Source organism: Wasmannia auropunctata, unplaced genomic scaffold (genome assembly GCF_000956235.1).
Source record: "Wasmannia auropunctata unplaced genomic scaffold, wasmannia.A_1.0 LD335244.1, whole genome shotgun sequence".
Lineage (NCBI taxonomy): Eukaryota > Metazoa > Arthropoda > Insecta > Hymenoptera > Formicidae > Wasmannia > Wasmannia auropunctata.
Genome location: NW_012027646.1, coordinates 717187 through 736368, shown reverse-complemented (window position 1 = coordinate 736368; position 19182 = coordinate 717187). Strand labels below are relative to the sequence as shown.

The following is a 19182-nucleotide window of genomic DNA, read 5'->3' as shown; positions in this document are numbered from 1 at the left end:
CACATGGCTGCGTCTTTGCATTTCAGTTCCAGAGCAGCTGCTGGTCGTTGGGAAACTGCAGCAGGGACTCGCGAGAACTTAAAGGCGAAGTTACGCCGCGCCGCCACAAACTCCAACTCGATACGCCCTGCTATCTACTGTCTCTCCCTTTACCGAGATACGGGTTTACCTTTATTTTTATGTACGAAAGTTGTTGCAGTCGTAAGCACTGCCAATGTTGTACCATCCATGCTCATCGGAACGATAAAATAAAGCATCTCGCTGGCTGAAAAGTGCAACTTCATCCGAGAATTATATTTGAACCACGGGCAGCTTTTACATTTCTCAGTGTTTACCATAAGATTTAGTATATCCATGGGACTTTAAAAGCATACTTTTGATAAACTTTCTTATTGTTAGCCGAGATTTAATAGCAATCATAATTAAATCTTTTAATAATTAATATTTAATAATTACAAATCTTGAAAAATCATACATAAGGCAGTAGATAAACAATACATTTTCTTTTTCTGTACTAGCAAAATTTAAAATTACAATAAAAATAAATTTTTTAAATAAATTTCAATTTGTCAAACATTGAAGATCGGCGCTCTAAGAAAATAAAGAATTGCAACACATGCTCAGAGGAATCGTGATTTGCCGGTCCGAGGTAATTCCACAGCATTATAATTTGGCAGCTTCATCGAGTTGTTCTGAGCCGTTCCTCGATTGTCGAGTACCTGTCGTAATATGCCAGAATTCCCACGTGCATTAGTCTCGTCTCCGTTAAGAGGATGTGTATGTATCGGAGTGGAGGGTAGAAAGGGGTGCGAGTTTGCCAAGTCCGTGCGAACTGTTTTGGCAGCGTCCCGACACTTAAGACGAAGGGAATAAGGGTTGGAAGGAGATTGGGGAGGGTGGTTGACAGCTGCGTATGCAATTCTGAACATTAAACTGACTAGCTAAAGCATAATCCTTTTTCAAGCAGAATTCTGAATTTAATTTAAGCAATAGTTTTTTAATCATCTAAGTAATATTGACATTTGCAAATACAATGCGGATTTATTCTAATTAAGATAAAATCAATAAAATGATTATTAGAAGTTGTACAAAAGTATGATATAATATTTTTTAAATTTTAATAATATTGTCAAAGTAAAGATTGTCTGCATATTAAATGTGAATACAATCACACACATGATTCAGGCAAAATATATTGAGACAATCATAGGAGAAGTAAAGGATGCGCATATATTGGTATAAGATGCACGCAAAGAGAATCTTATTATTATAATTACACGAATGCACATGTGCATTGTTTAAGCGATATTATGTGATAATTTATGTTGTACATGCATATAGGTTCTATAATAAATGTATATATTGTAGATTTCTATTTGTGCAAAATTAATATTGCAAAATTGTTTTGAAACCTTTCAGAATTATATTATAAGTAATTGATGATACTTTATACATAATTAAAATTTATTTGTATCTCTATATATTTCGAGGACGTTCAATTTTGCGTTTAAATGTTGCACGTGTTCGCGTAACATTAGAAACAATAATTTAAAGAAAGTTACATTTAAAATAAATAAAAAATTATGCAATTTTTAGAGGGAATCAATTAAAAATATGATAGTGATAGAACATTTATACATGTAATATTTGTCACAACTTAAATAATACAATATTTAAATTTAAATTATTCATTTAGTAACTCTTTCTCTTTTAAGTCTTTTAACAAAACTTTACGTATAAAACGTATATATGCATATTATTTAAAAAATATTAAGAAGTGCTGTTTGAAAATTATTTTTAAGTAAGCTTATAGTTTCCATCAAAGTGAAATAATAGAGCACACTTTTTATTTTAATTTTTCAATTCGATCACTTTTCAATTCTCTAGTGTAAGAATTTTTCAAATATTTGGATTTAAAAATGCTCGAATCGTCGGAATTTATTATTTCAACCTCTATTTAGCGTTCATTATTTTTTGGCATTATTGATCTCTTGATTTATTTAATTGTTAATTCTTTTACTCAGTTCCTCTTTTCCCTAGATACGACGATGAAACTTTCGATCTTTTTTCGCACTTTGCGCGCGTACGCGCATGCGACTATTACGTAAATTCCCGAAGAAATCTTATATAGATACGTATCGGATATATACTCGCGGACGCCGATGGCGGTATGCCAGGAAGGCGCTGAAACTTTTACAAGAAGGAACATTGTCGCCCGCGAGCGCGCATAAGAAAGTCGAAAAGACCGTCGTACTGGTAAAGTTCACTAGTATGGTTTACAGTACCGATTGGATTGACCGAACTTTTCCCTCTAACTTCACACGCACATACGGTTCCCGTATAGGCACTGACTTGAAGAATGGATATATACTATCACATAAATAGAGTGAGTGTGAGACAATATATATAACGTATATATATAATGCAACGGGGATCTTTTAATTAAAACACGTGCAGACTTTAGTTTGCCGAGAGTTTAACTCGGTAACTAAGTTTAATATTAGTACGATGTAACTATAGTAAAAGAAGGCTCCGGATGAAAAATTGTAGCCCTAACAAAAGAATAATTATCAATGACGCATGCAGAATTTATTATTTTATATAAGAACATTTACGCTAATAAAACAATTGTAAGCTTTTACTTTAATAATTAATTTAGATGGTAGAATAAAAGATTTTAGACTATCTTGGGCTAATTTTTCTGTTTTTTATATCAAATTATTAATTCGTGTTATTTACATATTTCACACTATGCGAATCTCTGCTATCAATAAGTTTTGATTTGTCAAAGTAACACGAAGTTGAACGAATACGGGAAGACGACGGAAGCCAATACACGGGATATTTATTGCGCGAGACGGCCAAAGGAAGAGTAGAAAGCGGACCGCGAGTTCGGCGGTGTCACCTTCAATATTTTGTAATAAATTGCTAACTTTCCCGTAGGACTTCCGGCCCAGCCCGACTAATCTCGGTAAGAGCAAAGTCGCGAGGCTTCGAAAGTTCGACGGATGAACTTGCTGTTTAGCGCTTTATACTTCGGCGATAGTCTTGGGACGCCGCTGCCGTCAAGCCTTTCCAGGTTTCATCCCGCCTTTAATCCTAGGATAAGGAAGAGCCTCCCCAATAGAGGAGAGGGGGGGGGGAGAAAACCCGCTCTAAGGAGAACAACCTCCGGAGTAGCTTGTTCTTTGCAGCTGCCATAGAGGCTAACTTCCGTTTTGTAAACTCTCTTTATTGATATAGTAAATCAGGGTCACAAAAAAACTCACAAATTAAGAGGAGGGAGTAGTTTGAAATATACAGAGCGATATAAATCTATTTATTGCGTGATTTCATTCTTTCATTGTTTCAATTGTATTGCATAAAATTAATAAAATTTTTTCCAAATAAATTTAAAAACATTTTACTTCTTTAATCTAATGTTTTTCTTTAAATCTAATTAATTAAATGCATACAAATTTTTGTCAATTGAATTTTGTCAGTTGTTAATACATGTATACTGTACTTTATCATGACTAACTAAATTTTTTTTCACCAATTTCATTTATAAGTCGATATTGAATTTTAGGCAGTCATTAATGGCACGGGTATGATCGATTAACCGGAACGCGTCGCCTCATAATTCGCACACGCGGAAAGCTGGCTAGCCTTGCCTTGTAATCTTCGCGTAATCTATTTAAGCTCGTTATTTCACGTCGCCGCGCCTTGCCAACCCGTTGCAAGCTTCTCGCGCTCTGCTCCTATATAGGGTGTTTACACAAGTTTTGCATAAGACCTTCATTCAACTTTAGAAGCAATATTTTTTGATAAATTTGCAGACAATTGTAGTGAATGTTTGATTAATTGCCATTTAATCAATTTTTTAAATTTTCTGTCATCTTTCTCTTTAACACGATAAATGTTGTTTACATTTATGTAATAAATTTTAAGAAATAATTGCACTGTTACTTTGTTCGTTTTTTTTTAATAAGATAAGTCGAATTTTAGTGACGCTTATGTTGAGTGTCTGAAAAATAATAATAAAAAAGAGAGTAATTGTGTGCGCATACACGTTATTCCTAATAAAATATTTGACAAAGATCAAGCATACTGTAAAATTATACTATGCAAGTTTACTGCGAAGCTTATGGAACACCTTGTAGGTGTTTATATGCCCGGTGTTATGAGAACGCGCGACAGCGTCCACCCGTGTCAAATGTCACCGTTCATCACGAACGGGATATAAACCCCAGCACCGTGCTCGTCATGGCTTTACGGGCTCTCAGCGTATTAACGAAAAAAAAAAAGAAAATACGAAGGGATCTGATTTAATTACGAACAATAGCACCCGTAACAACCGCATGTATTGCGATATGTGAATCATGGAAGCTTTAGTGATAGATCGTTTAAAAATGTCTAGAACTGCAGACATTGCTGTCAAGATATGTGCAATTGTTCTAATTTCTGTGTGTATTCCGTGTTGCCAAATTTTTTCACTGCTTTAATTAAAGATTCGTTATAGGTCATCCAACTGGAATCCAGCTGATTCAAAAACTCGTTTTCGTATTATGGATATTCATTTCTTTTTTTAGGTTCTAGACTTTATTGATTTCAGACATTCGGAATTTAACTTTCACAAACTGAGAAGTACGAAAAGCCTCAGATTATAGCATAAAATTAAATTCTTGAACTCAGCAGGGAGGCTTTATATTTTGGATTAGTGGATTTCAGGGGATCCTGAAGTTTCAACTTAAATATAGTAAGCCTGTTTGAAAAAGAATAATACAAAATAGATTTTAGAGCTTTTACAGATTTAGATATAGGGTACAGCGGGGTAATTTAGATTCATTAGATCAATGTCTGAACTAATGAAATGTATCTTAAAATCTCTTATTTTTCTGAAATTCTTGCAAATGCTTACTGTTATTCAAATTACCCCACTATTCAAATTACCGCGCTGTACCCTATGATTTGATATTGTAAAGACAGAAAGCGTAGAATAAAGAATTTATTGATATACTTCATTTTCTTAATGATAAATCTAATAATCAAGATATCAAATTTTCAAGAAATGTACAACATCTAAAACAATTGTAGCATAAATAAATTCAGACAATATTTCACCTGACATGAAAGTTAATCAATGCTAAAGCAAAGCACGTTTATATGAGGACTAAGGGGTAGCCACAAAGGAGGAGAAGGTGGGGTGAAAACTATTGCGAAGTAGATAGCGAACACTGCGGTGAGGGCGGATAGGCGAACAAAAGCGGAATGCCGAGACGTAAAACAACGACCACTCGAGCCGACGATTGCTGTTTTCGTTTCGGTCGAAAGCCCCGCCCGTCTTGCCGGAAATCGATGATTAAACCGAATCGAAGGAACAAAAGATTATTGAATTTCCTCGCTACGTAAAATTCGAAATATACTCTCCGATAATGCCTGACGTTTCTCAAATTAAGCTCTGGTGCTTTTTGTTGATCATGTTATGATATTGTGTATTGAATAACTGTAAATTTGTGCGATTGGGTTTAGATAGGGCACAGTTGTGACAACAAAAATTTGTAACTTATTATTAAAACTCTGAAAGTTCAATGATGTTTGATAAAAAAAATTATTTATACAAATAAACTGATTTATGAAAAAAAGATAAAAGATATAGAAAATATACTTTCCAGTAATAATGTTTACAGATACGAGGATGAATTTAAATCTTCATAATACAGATTCCAACGAATAAGTTAGATATGATATAACGATATCTCTAGCGAGAATTCTATTACCCCTGTTACGTAAGCCGGATGAAGCCTCTTACTCCGGCCAGATAAGAGATGGAAGTACAAAAAAAATTAATCACAAAGGGAGGGAAAGCATCCGCCCTTCTGTTCCATTTTCACGGCACATTTTTCTCGGATCACGCGCGGGCGTCTCGGGGAATCGACTCGAGTCAACTCGACTCGACTTGAGCAACGTGGAATGCAGGCTATTGGTTCAACGCGATTTTTCACCAGACTTTCCGGTGAAAAATGGCGAGCATCTTCCACCATGTCTCTTATAGCAGGATGATCCTGATAAAAATTTTTTTTCAAGTCAAATCTAATTCTTCGACGTGTGAGTAGTTTATTTTGTACGGCAGTATACAATATATCTTTAGCACAATTCAAGAGAGAGAGAGAGAGAGAGAGAGAGAGAGGGGGGGGGAGAGGTACAGTTTATCATTAAAAAAATATATTAAAAACGTAAAATATAATTTTTTCAACACAACAATAAAAAGTTTTATTTTGGAAAAAAAGCTTTAAAAATCGGAAATTTAAGCTTGTTTAAGTAAATTTGGAAACAACCTATATAACGCCTTTTTACCCCAATATTACTGATATTAAGTATGACGATGTTGGAAAAGTAATTAGTTTGGGCGTCCGACTTCTCGCGGACACATAAATGGATAGCCTACAGAATAAGCCACAGGCTTTTTTAGGTCAAAGGGCTCATTTCGCGTCATCTACGACGTGCTCGAGCACAGTCCTCACAATAAAAATGACTTCGCGGAAAGTCTCTAGCCGCTCTTTCCTGAGCTCGAATAGCTACACACGAGTGGCAAGCCATGTTCCTGGCGCGACACTTCATCTCCCGTCCTTTCTTTCTTCACGTACGAAACGATGAAAGCTCGCCCGGGATCTGACCCGTTCTAATTCGAGCTAACTCGGCAGCCAGCGCGCTTTCTTCATGCGCGGTTAAGTGAAGACTAATCGAACGTCGAGTGGCTACTTGTGAAATGAACCATTTGATGGTCTCGATATTTGCTTAGTAACTAAAGAGTATCTTTGTTTTTCCAATCATTTGCATTAGATTTTTCACTTGAAAATGAGAACACAGAATTATCACAGTTTGCTAATTCCTGACATTTAAAAGAGTTTCGTTGGATCAGTGCAATGACAATCAAAAGTTTTTCTATTGGGATTAGTTGTCCGTTTCTCTCTTCGTTTTGATTCTGAACTTTTCACTTCCAGTTATTTTATGATAAAAATAATGAAATGTAGAGTTGCAAAATTGATATAAAATTCAACTACAATGTATTTATTATAATAAAATGGTTATTTTATTTTAGGTTCTTTATATATTTCAGTTTAAATATTCCAGAAAGATAAAAAAGTTTGGAGATTTTGTTGTTTTATTATTTTGTTAAATTTGTTTTTATTTCGATAATAGTTAATATTTAAAACATCCATTTGTGTCAAATATTGCAAAACGCATGCTACCATGTAGTATTACTTACCAATTTCTAAATATTTCTGATGTACTGGATCGTATTGTTCCCAGGACAAACTGCGAAATCGACTCTTTTCTCTACTAGCTGGCAAAAGTGTCTCGTTTCTCCCATGATGATCGATGATGTTCGGATTTCTGTAAATTTAAAATTAAATCTTTGATAATATTACAATTACACAGATAAATAACTTTGTTTCTTTCGTCTTTTTCCTTCTTATTCTGTTTATTCTGATAAAATATCTTTTCGCGGAATAGAGAAGCGGATGAATGATGTATTTGCTCAAAATCGAGATAACAAAATTCGGTTGAGATGGAGAGAGATTCGAATCACGAACATCACATAATTCAGTATTGATGCGGGACGCGAGCTCGCAAAGTTTGATATTTCCTCGAGTTGTGCATTCCGTTACACTACGGACGAAACTTGGGGGTTATCCCTGCTCGTGGTCTTTGCTGTGGCCAGGACTGTAACCCCTGAGTGACCATGGTTATTTTGGCTAGGAAACAGAAGTAACATGTGGTTGGTCTCACGTTTACATTAACAGTAAATGGTAAACAATGAAGACCTTTTGAGCAAAGCGAGATAAGTTATGTCTACCGTTTATCTCTGTTTCAGTTTACTTTGTGTAAGAATTATAATATCTGTATTTCAAACTGAACAAGATAATATTTGTAATCGATAATCAATTGTCAATGAAAATTAAAGATTTCGAACAAGATCTCACATACTTGATAGACTCAATCATCATTTATGCCTTCTCTTTAAAATTTTATACTAAAAAATTTGTATAACCGCACAATGAAACAGTAAGTAAAACGTGGTATTGTGTTCTACTAAAAGAATGAAAATTTAATAAAAGGAATCATCACTCTGATCATCACAGAACTCAATTTGCCGCTCCATTTGAAATCTGTAAAAGAATATTCGATGAGCCAATAAAGTTTTCATGCTGGCACAAGGGTAAATTCACCTATTCACGAAACGCCGAATAGTTAGTTGATTGTACGTTCTACATTAAATATGAATCTATCTCGCAGCTTGATATTGCGAAAATGCTATTCGCACGAAAGCCACGTACGGCTGTTATATCTTCAGACATCGAGAAAACCTGTGAACTCCAATTCTACGTTGTATAGTTTCTGGAACAATATTATTTTTATTCCCATTATTGTTATTCCAAAAAATTATTTAATTGACATTGGTGAATTGTAATCTTGCACTAAACCAAAGGTACAGGTAGTCAGCGATGACTTTACCGAAAGTTAAACGTATATATGTATAAAGTCTGCACAGTGACTTTATCGACATAAGCATAATTAAAATTAAACATTTTGATCATTTCAACTTCCAAAGCTTTTTATTTATTACTTTTTTACTTATTCTCTTCGTTTACATATTTTATTGCAAATAATACTGATGCTAACTTTATATTATATACACAGTCCGTATATGCATGAAAATTCAAATACGATACTCGGGCTTTAAATACGATCACAATGTAGTGCGACATCTCATATATGAAGAGATTCATGAATGTAATCGAGGAATATAAAATCCCATAAAGAGAAATACGATGAATCATAAGTAGTTGAGGATTGTTCGCGAAGAAGCTGATTTTAAATCGGCGTTATTCAGTTAAACAGAGTGGCGTCAAAATGAGCAAGTAGGTATTAACGTTATTTGGATACGGTACGATTAACCTAAACTTAACCACTTGATGCGTTTTTTAACATAAACGAATATGATCTTTTGCCTCTTGCAGTCCTGAAAATAGAGAATCGAAAAAAGATGCCAGGCAAGGTTAGTCGAACAGCAGTGCGAGACCGCTGTCCATTGAAGGTCCTTCGACCTTCAATAATGCCGAGCAAATCCCACCGCAATCGTTGCCAAATCAACCGAGGCAACCGACCAATTTGCAAGAATTACTCAAATATGCTATGGACGCGGCACAGTCTGAGGATTCGGAAAATAAACCATCGGTCTATCCTTTGGACGGAGAAGTACGAAATTTAATTTATAATATATTTACGCGCATTATTTGTTTGTTTGTATTTAACGAAATATTCCTTACATTGCAGAAAAAAACATTCTTGAATGATGCGTTATCGTCGTTGACAGTGAACGTAGTAGAGGAATTGCAGAAAGCTGTACAAATCTTGTCTAATGTCGCTAATCTACGAGCGGACGACGATTCATTGGAGTTTGAAAATGCGCTGGAAATCGCTACGCCGCGCGCCGCCCGCCACTGTGCCCACTGTGGCATCCCCACCATTGCGCCTCGAGCCCAGCGCCGAGCGCGCCGAGCCTCGCTCCTAGCGGCGTGCGCCTGCGCGGTGCGCGTAGCGTACTAGCGTGATCCGTGTGACGTCGTCGCGTGACGCCCTGAAGGTCGCCGCGGGAAACGACGCACGATGTAATTTGTAATATTATCACTCTACTCTCTCTCGGGGCATTGAATTTTGACAAAATAATCGTGCCGGAAGTGAGCACGTCGTATGTGCGTACTGCATACTTTCACCGAGAATATGGAGTGACGATAAAATCGTGGAAACGGAGACTCACACAGCGGTACTCAATAGTACGTACTAACTGTATTACTTCGTAGAACTGTGTGAGAAAATCGCGGATCCTTAATTTCTTTTTACAATACATGAGTGCAATATATACGTACTGAAATCTGTAGTTCAAATTAAGAAATACATATAATTAATTGTAATATGTAACTTGAAATTTTTTTGTCAGAGAAACAGAAAGAAAAAGAGAGTCGGGGATTGAAATATAGATCGAGGTTGAGCCGAGAAAGATCAAGAGACACGAACATAGAATGATAGAGTGAGAGTGAGAAGGAATGCCGCAGCACACGAAATTAATGCGCAAGTGGGGAGAAGACACGGCGTGAAGAAAGTACGTATCATTATAATATTCGTATGTGCTGAATGCTGATATAGATATGCGTCGCAGGCGCGCATTTCGTCGAAGTCGCGGCAGAATTGAATACAATCGATGTTGCACGTATTCTTGCCGAGTTAGAACAAAATAACGACAAGCGAGTAACGACAATAATTACACTGTGTTAATGTTACATTAATTCTCATCGAAAGAGAGAATCTCGCGAGTTGTTTTCTTTTCATGGCCACTCAGGTCGAATGCGCGATCACTTCCGAATCTTCCGCGAAATGCTAACCTAACTGCAGGTTAACTTGTAGCTACATAATCAAACAAAATGTAATTAATGTAAATCTGATTTGTATATTTGCGACTGCTGAAAGCCTAATCAAGTCGAAACGTTCCGCATAGTATGAAATCATTTTTAATAAATATTTTATTAATAATATATTATTTAATAAAAAAAAATCTTTTTACTCGTTCTGTATTGGCCTAGAATTGCTTTTAATATCTGTTAAATTATTGAACTTAATCTAATCAGCGGTATTATGTTTTTTGTTGCAGATTTGAATGCAGCACGTGGCCAGTACCTAAAATTCAATGGAGGCAGATACAGCACCGGAGGATCCGGTTCGGGCAAAGCGGGATCGGCTCGAAGGTAAATATAACATTTATTTTACTTATAATTTTAATCATTTAAATATTTTTATATTTTATAGAAAATGTTTTAAAAATAGTAATTACATTTTTGCCGAAATAATAAAGAAATTGTTCTTAAATTATGGTAGATTTAATTTTAATACAAAATAACATTACGAATTAACAAATAATTTGCAATTATCTGTTAAATTATTCAACTTAATCTAATCAGTGATATCATGTTTTTGTTGCAGATTCGGATGCAGAATGTGGCCGGTCCTGAGCCAGATATCGATAAGTAGAACTTAGGGTACAGGTGATGGTTTTTATTTCCGCCGAAATCAAATTATTTTTGAAATCAGTGCGATTTATTCCGCTTATAGATTTTTGCATGTAGATGTGAACTTTTGTGTATAGAAAACGTCGAACGAAAAAGAGGTATAAGTTAGTTCCTACTCTGTGAAAATAGATATTTGTTCAATATTTTAATAATTATTTTGTTATAATACTTTCTAAAATTTGATTTTAATAATTCTAATTGATGCTTAATTTTGTAGTCGCAGCTGAATAAATGCTTTTAATATTTTAAAATAATTTAAAATTAATCTCTATTAATAAAATCCATATAATGTTTTACAAAATATACATAAATACTAGTTATTATCATGTTGACTTATACCTTTTTGTTCTTGACGATTCTGCATGAACTTTTTCGAGTGTCAAAATTGACGCTCGCGTTTCGTAAGATGCGAAGCAATAAATCAAAATTGGAAATATTTCGCGTTCGTGTTAATAGAGATCTCGCGATTTTTAGTTTATCTTTCTTGGTTTTACACTTTCTAATTTTTTATTTTCTATACAATAATAATTGTAGCTTGAACGAAAAAAATTCGAAATTATAGAGAATATAGACATTCATGAAAATTAAGACATCTTCCAGAGATTGTGAGTTTTTAATTGTAATATATTTATCATTGCGATTAACACGTCAGAGATAGAAACATAGATTTTGTAAAATTACAAGTTCATAAAGTATTTCATAAAGAATTTTTTACCAAATTATTTACTTTGCGTAATTATTAATATTAGCATGAATAGATTTTGCTATGATTTTTAGTTTTCGATTCGTTAATTATATATTCACGATTTGATTCATAAGAAATTCAATAAATTTTAAATTAAATGCGCGAATGGTAAATTGCATTCGAGTTTTGCATATATTTTATTTTAAATTATTTAATAAATTTCAATTTATATTAATATATTATCGATTTATATTAATTTATATTAATATTAATAGAATTCGATTTTTTGTGTACACTTATCTTGACGTTGCGACTCTTGTTAAACAATATTTCCAAAGAAATTGCGAAAAAATTAAGTTTCACAAGAATATTACACAGTGAAGCAAATCCTCGCAGAAATATTGCGAGTACAAGCTTCGCACAGAAGTATTGCGAAGAGACACAATCTTCGCAAAAATATTATGGAGCAGTATTTAATGAAAGAAAATTAAATTAATGAAAATAATCCGCACATTCCGTTTTCCGTGCTTTAAATATGCTTTAAATATAATTTATAAATATTTCACGAAAGAATACTTATACAAAATTTGTATAAAAATAAAAAATATGTTTTGCATTTTGTCATACACATTCCTTTAATAAATTCGCTCGCAGTAAATTAACTCCAGTATTTCGCGTCGTGAGTGCATTCTGATAAACTGATATAAAAGTGAAATGCTATGGACATATGTAACTATATTTAATTAAATTCGTAAATTTTTGTTATATAATTAAGAATTTATTTTTTACAATATTATTAAGTTTTTCATAAATATAATTCCGCGTCGCGAGTGTATTGTGTAATGGAATAAAGTGCAATCGACATCAGACGACACAGAGCTGCTACTGGACCATTTTCGAGTCGCAGATGGAATTGCAGCGGAAGATGCATCGATGGACATCGAGGGACATCGCGAAATGATGAGTGCTGAATTTTTAATATAACTTTAATCTGTTCTTTTTTTATTACATTTTTGATTGCTCCTTTAGTACAGTTCAACGTACCTACTGTCAAATTCCTTATTTTACTTATAAGAAAATATTAAGTACAAAATTATTATATATATATAAATTTTATATATAAAATAGAGTAGGTGTACATAATGTAGAATCCCACCTGATGCAACCTGATGAAAAGAACAGATTATATATTGCATGCGTAGTAATTGAAACGCTTTTAACAATCGCATTGATTTCCGTCAATAAAAATTGATATTATTGATTATTAATGTAATAATTTTTCATTTTGCGCGTCGCGTTGAATTTTTGTTTGTTATCATGTTGATTTTTTGCATATTTGCATGTTTATGCAAATATGCGAAATTAATATTTTCATTCTTTCTATTTAACATAATATTTTTTTCTTGTTATAAAATGTTTTGTATGTGTATTTATAAAATATTAATTTGTATGTATATAAATATATGTATATCTTATGCAAATTTTATATACTTATATATACTTGTATTTATGATATAACTATACTTTTATATAAGCATATGCTTACATTTACAATTGAATATTCTGCATTATTTTAATAATTCGAACCTCTTAAATTGAAACACGTGTATGATACACATGTTCATCCGAAACATCTTTAGGTACAATCCCGAATAGATAGAATCGAGAATATCTCGATCATCACGGTGTTGATGAGAGATAAAAATATGCGAAACTATCGTGATTACCTTGAATAGGCTATTAATTATTGTATTTTACTGAGTGTACAGATAAACACACTTTCCATGCGTGACTATCCCGCTGTTCCGCGACATTGATTCCGCTTTATTTAAAAAATTTTTAAATACTCCGGTTCATAACATCGTCGATCACTGCTTAATAAAATCTGATCTCGAACAAAGCTGTGGAGTTCGTCAGGAGCTCTCTAGTGCGAAATACCCGCGTATCAATTTTGAATATTAAGGAGACTGAACCAGACTCTGAAATACGCTATTGTCTTTGTGGAGCGCTTTGATAGATGAAAATTTTTTTTAACGTTGATTTTTGACCTTTCTTTGATCACTTGGCTCGGCGTGCTGCGCAATCACGAAAGGATATTCGCCTTTCACAATAAATGGTTAATACTGAAACAAAAATTTTATATGTGTCTTTACAGATTTAAAATTTTTGAGATATTTCTATGTACTTATATTTGCTATACATTTTTGGCATATGTATACGCCTGTGCTTATTTTTTATTCTTTTTTCTATATTTCTTTTCCCGTAATTTGTATAATTGTAAAATGATTAATCAACTGAATCTTTAAAAGTATCTTGATATTTCTAATATCTGATAATGGGGAATATTTAATGATTTATTTAGGTACTAGAATTGAAAGTGTTATTTAGTATTTACAATATATAAATTCAAAATGATTAAAACAAATTCTAAAAAAAATCTACTCTCTAGGGAGTACAAGAAAAGAAAAAAATATTCGCGCATACGGACATGCCACATGTAGCAGTATCGAATGGAAAAGTCGTCGTGCAATTCTTGCTTCAATCTTTCTTATTGCGAATAAATTAAATTTTCCTTATATGTATATATATATATATATATATATATATATATATAATTAATTTGTATAACTAAGTAATTTGTCAACCATAATATTCTTCAATTTTAATCTAAATAACGATTTAAAAATAATTTTTAACTTGCAGTATCGCTGCTGCAAAAATTAATTTTAATTTTAATTAATTTTAATTAATTTTAATTTTTGCAGCAGCGATACTGCAAGTTAAAAATTATTTTTAAATCGTTATTTAGATTAAAATTGAAGAATATTATGGTTGACAAATTACTTTAGATTTGAATTTAGATTTTATTTAAAATTAAAATGAAAAGTGGAATTAAGTTCGTGAATTCTGTGATAGCTTGCATCTAATGCATCTTGTTTTATATCGCGATATTCGAGAGCATATCGTTCGATCGGTCGAATTACGCGGATAATTACGAGCAAAGTTGGTCGCAAGCCAGATGTAAATCACGCGAGAGGATGCGAAAACGTGGGGTTTCCACCGAAATGGAAATTTGCGTGTGAAATAAGGCTGTTATTTTAGTTATAGCAATATCGTCTGTCATGTGGATTCGTTTGAAAAAATATTTTATTTTGGTAAAAAAAATAGAACACTGCCGAATTCCAGCCGTATATTAAAAGCAACTGAAAATTTTATGGATATCGCTATACTCATGTCTCACGAGCGGTTAAAATTTTTGCGAGTATTTAAATTTTTATTATTTAAATTATTAATACAGTCATCTTTGGGACCTGATATATACTTCAAATTGAATGTACCGAGATATACTTTGCATGGGATAGTTCAAAATTATATGATATTTTTATTGTAGTTTATTATATACTTCTGTTCCCAATGCGATTAAGACCAATTATTTATTATAAGTCTTCATTTCGTCCATAGCCAGAACCATCGCAAATGAGATGTAAAGGACCGAACTATTAGGTCTATGTTGCATTATCATTATAAAACAAAAGAAATTACTTAATGTGAAATAAAATGTAATTGAAAGCATTAAAAATGAAGCGATATAAAGTCAAACAGTTATTAATTTTTTTTTAAATAATCGAAAGCAGTTTTCTCGCAATGTATTAAACCAGATACAAAGGATAGAAAGGTGAGAAATTTGTTTTTTCGATCGTGTATCGTTCAAAGTTAGTACATGGCTATAACGTTCTATATGGATGTGCTCGATCGCATACGTCCGCTGCGAATGCGCTCGTGATGGAACACGCCGGGTGCGAGACGGTTGGATAACGTATATCTATGTAGATTGTGTAGCAATGGGGGCAACAATAATCTATAATGCACAGCACTCTGCAGAGCGTGCATGTCTCTATGGTGCCACGCAACTCGACGAAACCGCTCCGATAATGAATCCTCGGAGCGATTTCCACATATGGTGCATGCATTGCATTTAACACTCTTAATACGACTCCAATTATTCTTGGATGTGTAAAGATCAAAAGAAAGATTGCAATATTTATTATATATTAAAATTACAAACTTTTGTTACATGGTTTGGCATTTACGATTAGTCCAAAATTCATTACATATTTTAATGAAGTTAATAGAACAAGAAAAATAAATAGTGAATTTTTGATTAAAAATTCTAACTAACAAGAATTTTCTGATTAAAAAGAAATATATATTTATAGCGAAATTTTCTAGCAATTATACTTACTATGAATATTTAATTTAAAGTACTTATATTTGCGTCACTTTTATGTTATTGAAAAATATTATATTATGCTGAAAACATTCTTGACGAAAAATATTGCTCTGCCGTCGTCCTTCGATTTTTCTTGTTTTAAGCCCGTCATGATTTATGACGTTATAGTCCATACAGTTTGCTATCCTGCTCGTATAAATTCAATGAATTATGTAATGTCGGTTAGCCGTTTCTCTGAAAACGCATCGTCGACGATACATAAATTATTAGATGCGACCATTGTACTGGTATATAAAATATGCGCGATATCACTGATGCATTACTGTAAAGGGATCTCTATCAGTTAATATATCATTATAATTTTAATTAAATTATCTTCGAGTACGCTAGTATGCAAATTAACGATTAACTGCAAATGTTCTTGTATAAACCAAACGCAAGATAACAAAGAACGCAATATTATCAATATTTCATATTTATTTTATTTTAAACAGAGAGAATTGTCTTGAAATTGAATGTAATTAATTTTATGTAATGAATATTGCATAGTAACCTAATAGAAAAAATAATTTTTTTGCAAGAAATTTTTTATGTAGTTTGGAATTTTTGATTTAGACAAATTGGCATGATATAGAGCTGTAAAGAATTACGAAAGTTATATTCTTTTATTAAAAAACGTAAATATAAATAAATAACTCTCTCAATTAAGTAAGCTAGCTTTACTAGCTTTATATCTCGTAATTTTATAATTTCCTCTTTTCCGAAAGAAAATTTATACTTTTAAACTTCATTTTTATTTAAGGCTATAATTAGCTCGTTACTTTCATATATCTGCTGAGTCTGTGAAGGAACAAGCTGTTCCGTTTGAATGATGAAAGACGCCAGACACAACAGCTGGTTATGCCGATGAAGCCAATTACGAGCATCGTGGTCATGTATGGACCTATAGACAATCTCCGCTCGGGAGATCGATCACTAATGGGCGCGACTGCCAGTTAGCATGCATCATCGGCGATTTAAGTGAAACCGACTCCGATCAATGGCACTGCCTCTCTCTCTCTCTCTCTCTCTCTTTCTCTCTGTCTATCAATTTAAAGCTCGATTTCGCTTTAATCCCCTTACGTAAAGTCGCTTGGAAAAATGCCGACTAACGCGGGATCTATGCTAGCTCAGTGGACCTTGATGTCACACCTGGCCGGGCCGACATTCACCACAGACATCGACCTGTCTGTGTGTGATAACGTGTATGTCGTGGAATGGAGTAGACATACAACACGTATGATATATGATATAGAAAAGAATATTGAACAAAAAAATGGGGAAAAATATACGAGGTACAGAAACATGGAAAAAAACACATGTTTTGTTGACAATTATACATAATTGTATTTCAAAATACAAATTAAATTTTCTTCATTTAACATTTTTAATAATTGTATTACACGCAAATAATAAAGCTTTTAACGAATAGTAATTATTTTTGCAATACATTTCAGCTATCTTAGCGATTGGTAACTGAATCCCTTGATATTACGTATAAAACCATATTAATGTTATTTGGTGATTACTTCTTGTTAACATTCCAGTATTAATGCGGATGTTCGCTGGGGATTCATAATCAAATAATGAAAATTTCGTTCGGTTGGTATTTCGGTATAATGAAATTTCATTTTGCGAAATTATACCTCCGATATTATGTATGGACTTTTCTGCGTAGAAGCGAATTGAAACTATCTGCACTATCGCTATTACAGAACCGCGCTGTATCGGTAATTGTAAAAGACAGTACATCACTGTTGTAGTGTGCGAAGTAGGCACTCTTCCCGTTCCAATTTCTCTCACACACATTTCTCCTGTAAGTCGTTAACACATTCTTGGTTCGTAGCGCTGCAAAATTTCCTGCTGATACGTACGAAAAAGCTTCATATTCGAGCTTAACATCCCTTTTAGAATGTACGACGTGAAAGTAGAGAAGGAGAGAAAGTAAAACAGCCTCTTTTCAGTATGTCTCTATACTGTAGCGGCGGTGCGCATGTTATTTTTTATAGTATTATCTTAAATTGAGTTGCAACTGTTCAAAATTTAACTAAAATATATCTTAGATTTTTTGTGAGTAATTAAAAAAATTCACTTTAATATTTATGTGATAAAAATAAAGATGAAAGCAATATTTCGACATTCAAGGTTAGATAGAAACAAAAATTTTACTTTTTAAAGAAAGTGATAAATTTGAGGCATGTAAATCTGTAAAGTGTTAAAACGCAGCAATAAAACGTAGATAAGCCGAGCAAGACTTTATTTACCGAGATTTTAATTTGCGTTGAAAAAAAAAGAGCTTGCTAATCATCGTCACCGTGATAGCGGCTCCCTTTTTAACGTATCAGGGTTCAACTGACGCGACACGACCACTCTAATTGGACCTCCCACTGAAATTAATGAACGCAGATGACTTTGACGCCGAATTCCGCCAAAAGAACGTTCCGCGTTGCGTGCCGCGATCCAACTATCTCACTACCCTTCCTGCGTCAAACAACCCAAGCTCTTCGACCCCGTTTATTCGTCGTTGTTTCGTCCTTCTTCCGTCGGCGCACAATAATTATGGCAGTCGTGTGTGCATCGCGCTTGCCGTGTCATCCCACCTCTTCTCCGCGCGCTTCCCCTCTTTCGAGTTCCGGAACATAGGGGCTGGCTGGTGGTCGGTGGAAGATAGGTGGTGGTAAGGGGTGGGTTTTAGTCCGGGAGAATATTAAAGTTTGCTCATTAACCGCTGATGCATTGCCCTGTCGGCTCACCCTTTCCATTCCCCCCTCCGTCCACCCTTCTTTCCATCCTCCCGTCTTCTTCTGCGTTCTCGTTACGACGATACGAAAGTAGTCTCGTATTAACGCGGATAAAAAATGTACCGTTCAGTACAACCACCCTCCCTACCTCCCATTATTAATCATCATCGCAGCTTCGAGACGTGCCCTTGCGAGAACATTGGTTTAGTAGATCGTGATCCTGACTAAGGGAGATTTATTATGAACAGAGGTGTGCATTGTACCGATATTCAATACTTTTTTTTTAACTATTTACGTTATTAGGTATCGAAAAAACCCTATATAAAAACTATATAATAATTTAGATGTATTTCTTTGCATTTATGTGTATTATTATAA

At 33.7% G+C, this 19182-nt stretch overlaps 1 protein-coding gene across 1 annotated transcript in view; it reads right to left on the bottom strand.

Annotated features, from left to right (window-relative positions):
• LOC105457401 (neuroligin-4, Y-linked-like) overlaps window positions 1-19182 on the bottom strand; it is a 189118-nt gene that overhangs the window by 25197 nt on the left and 144739 nt on the right. The window contains exon 10 of the mRNA XM_011702041.1: window positions 7250-7377. Coding sequence (XP_011700343.1) covers window positions 7250-7377 — 128 coding nt within the window. The remainder of the gene's footprint in view (window positions 1-7249; window positions 7378-19182) is intronic.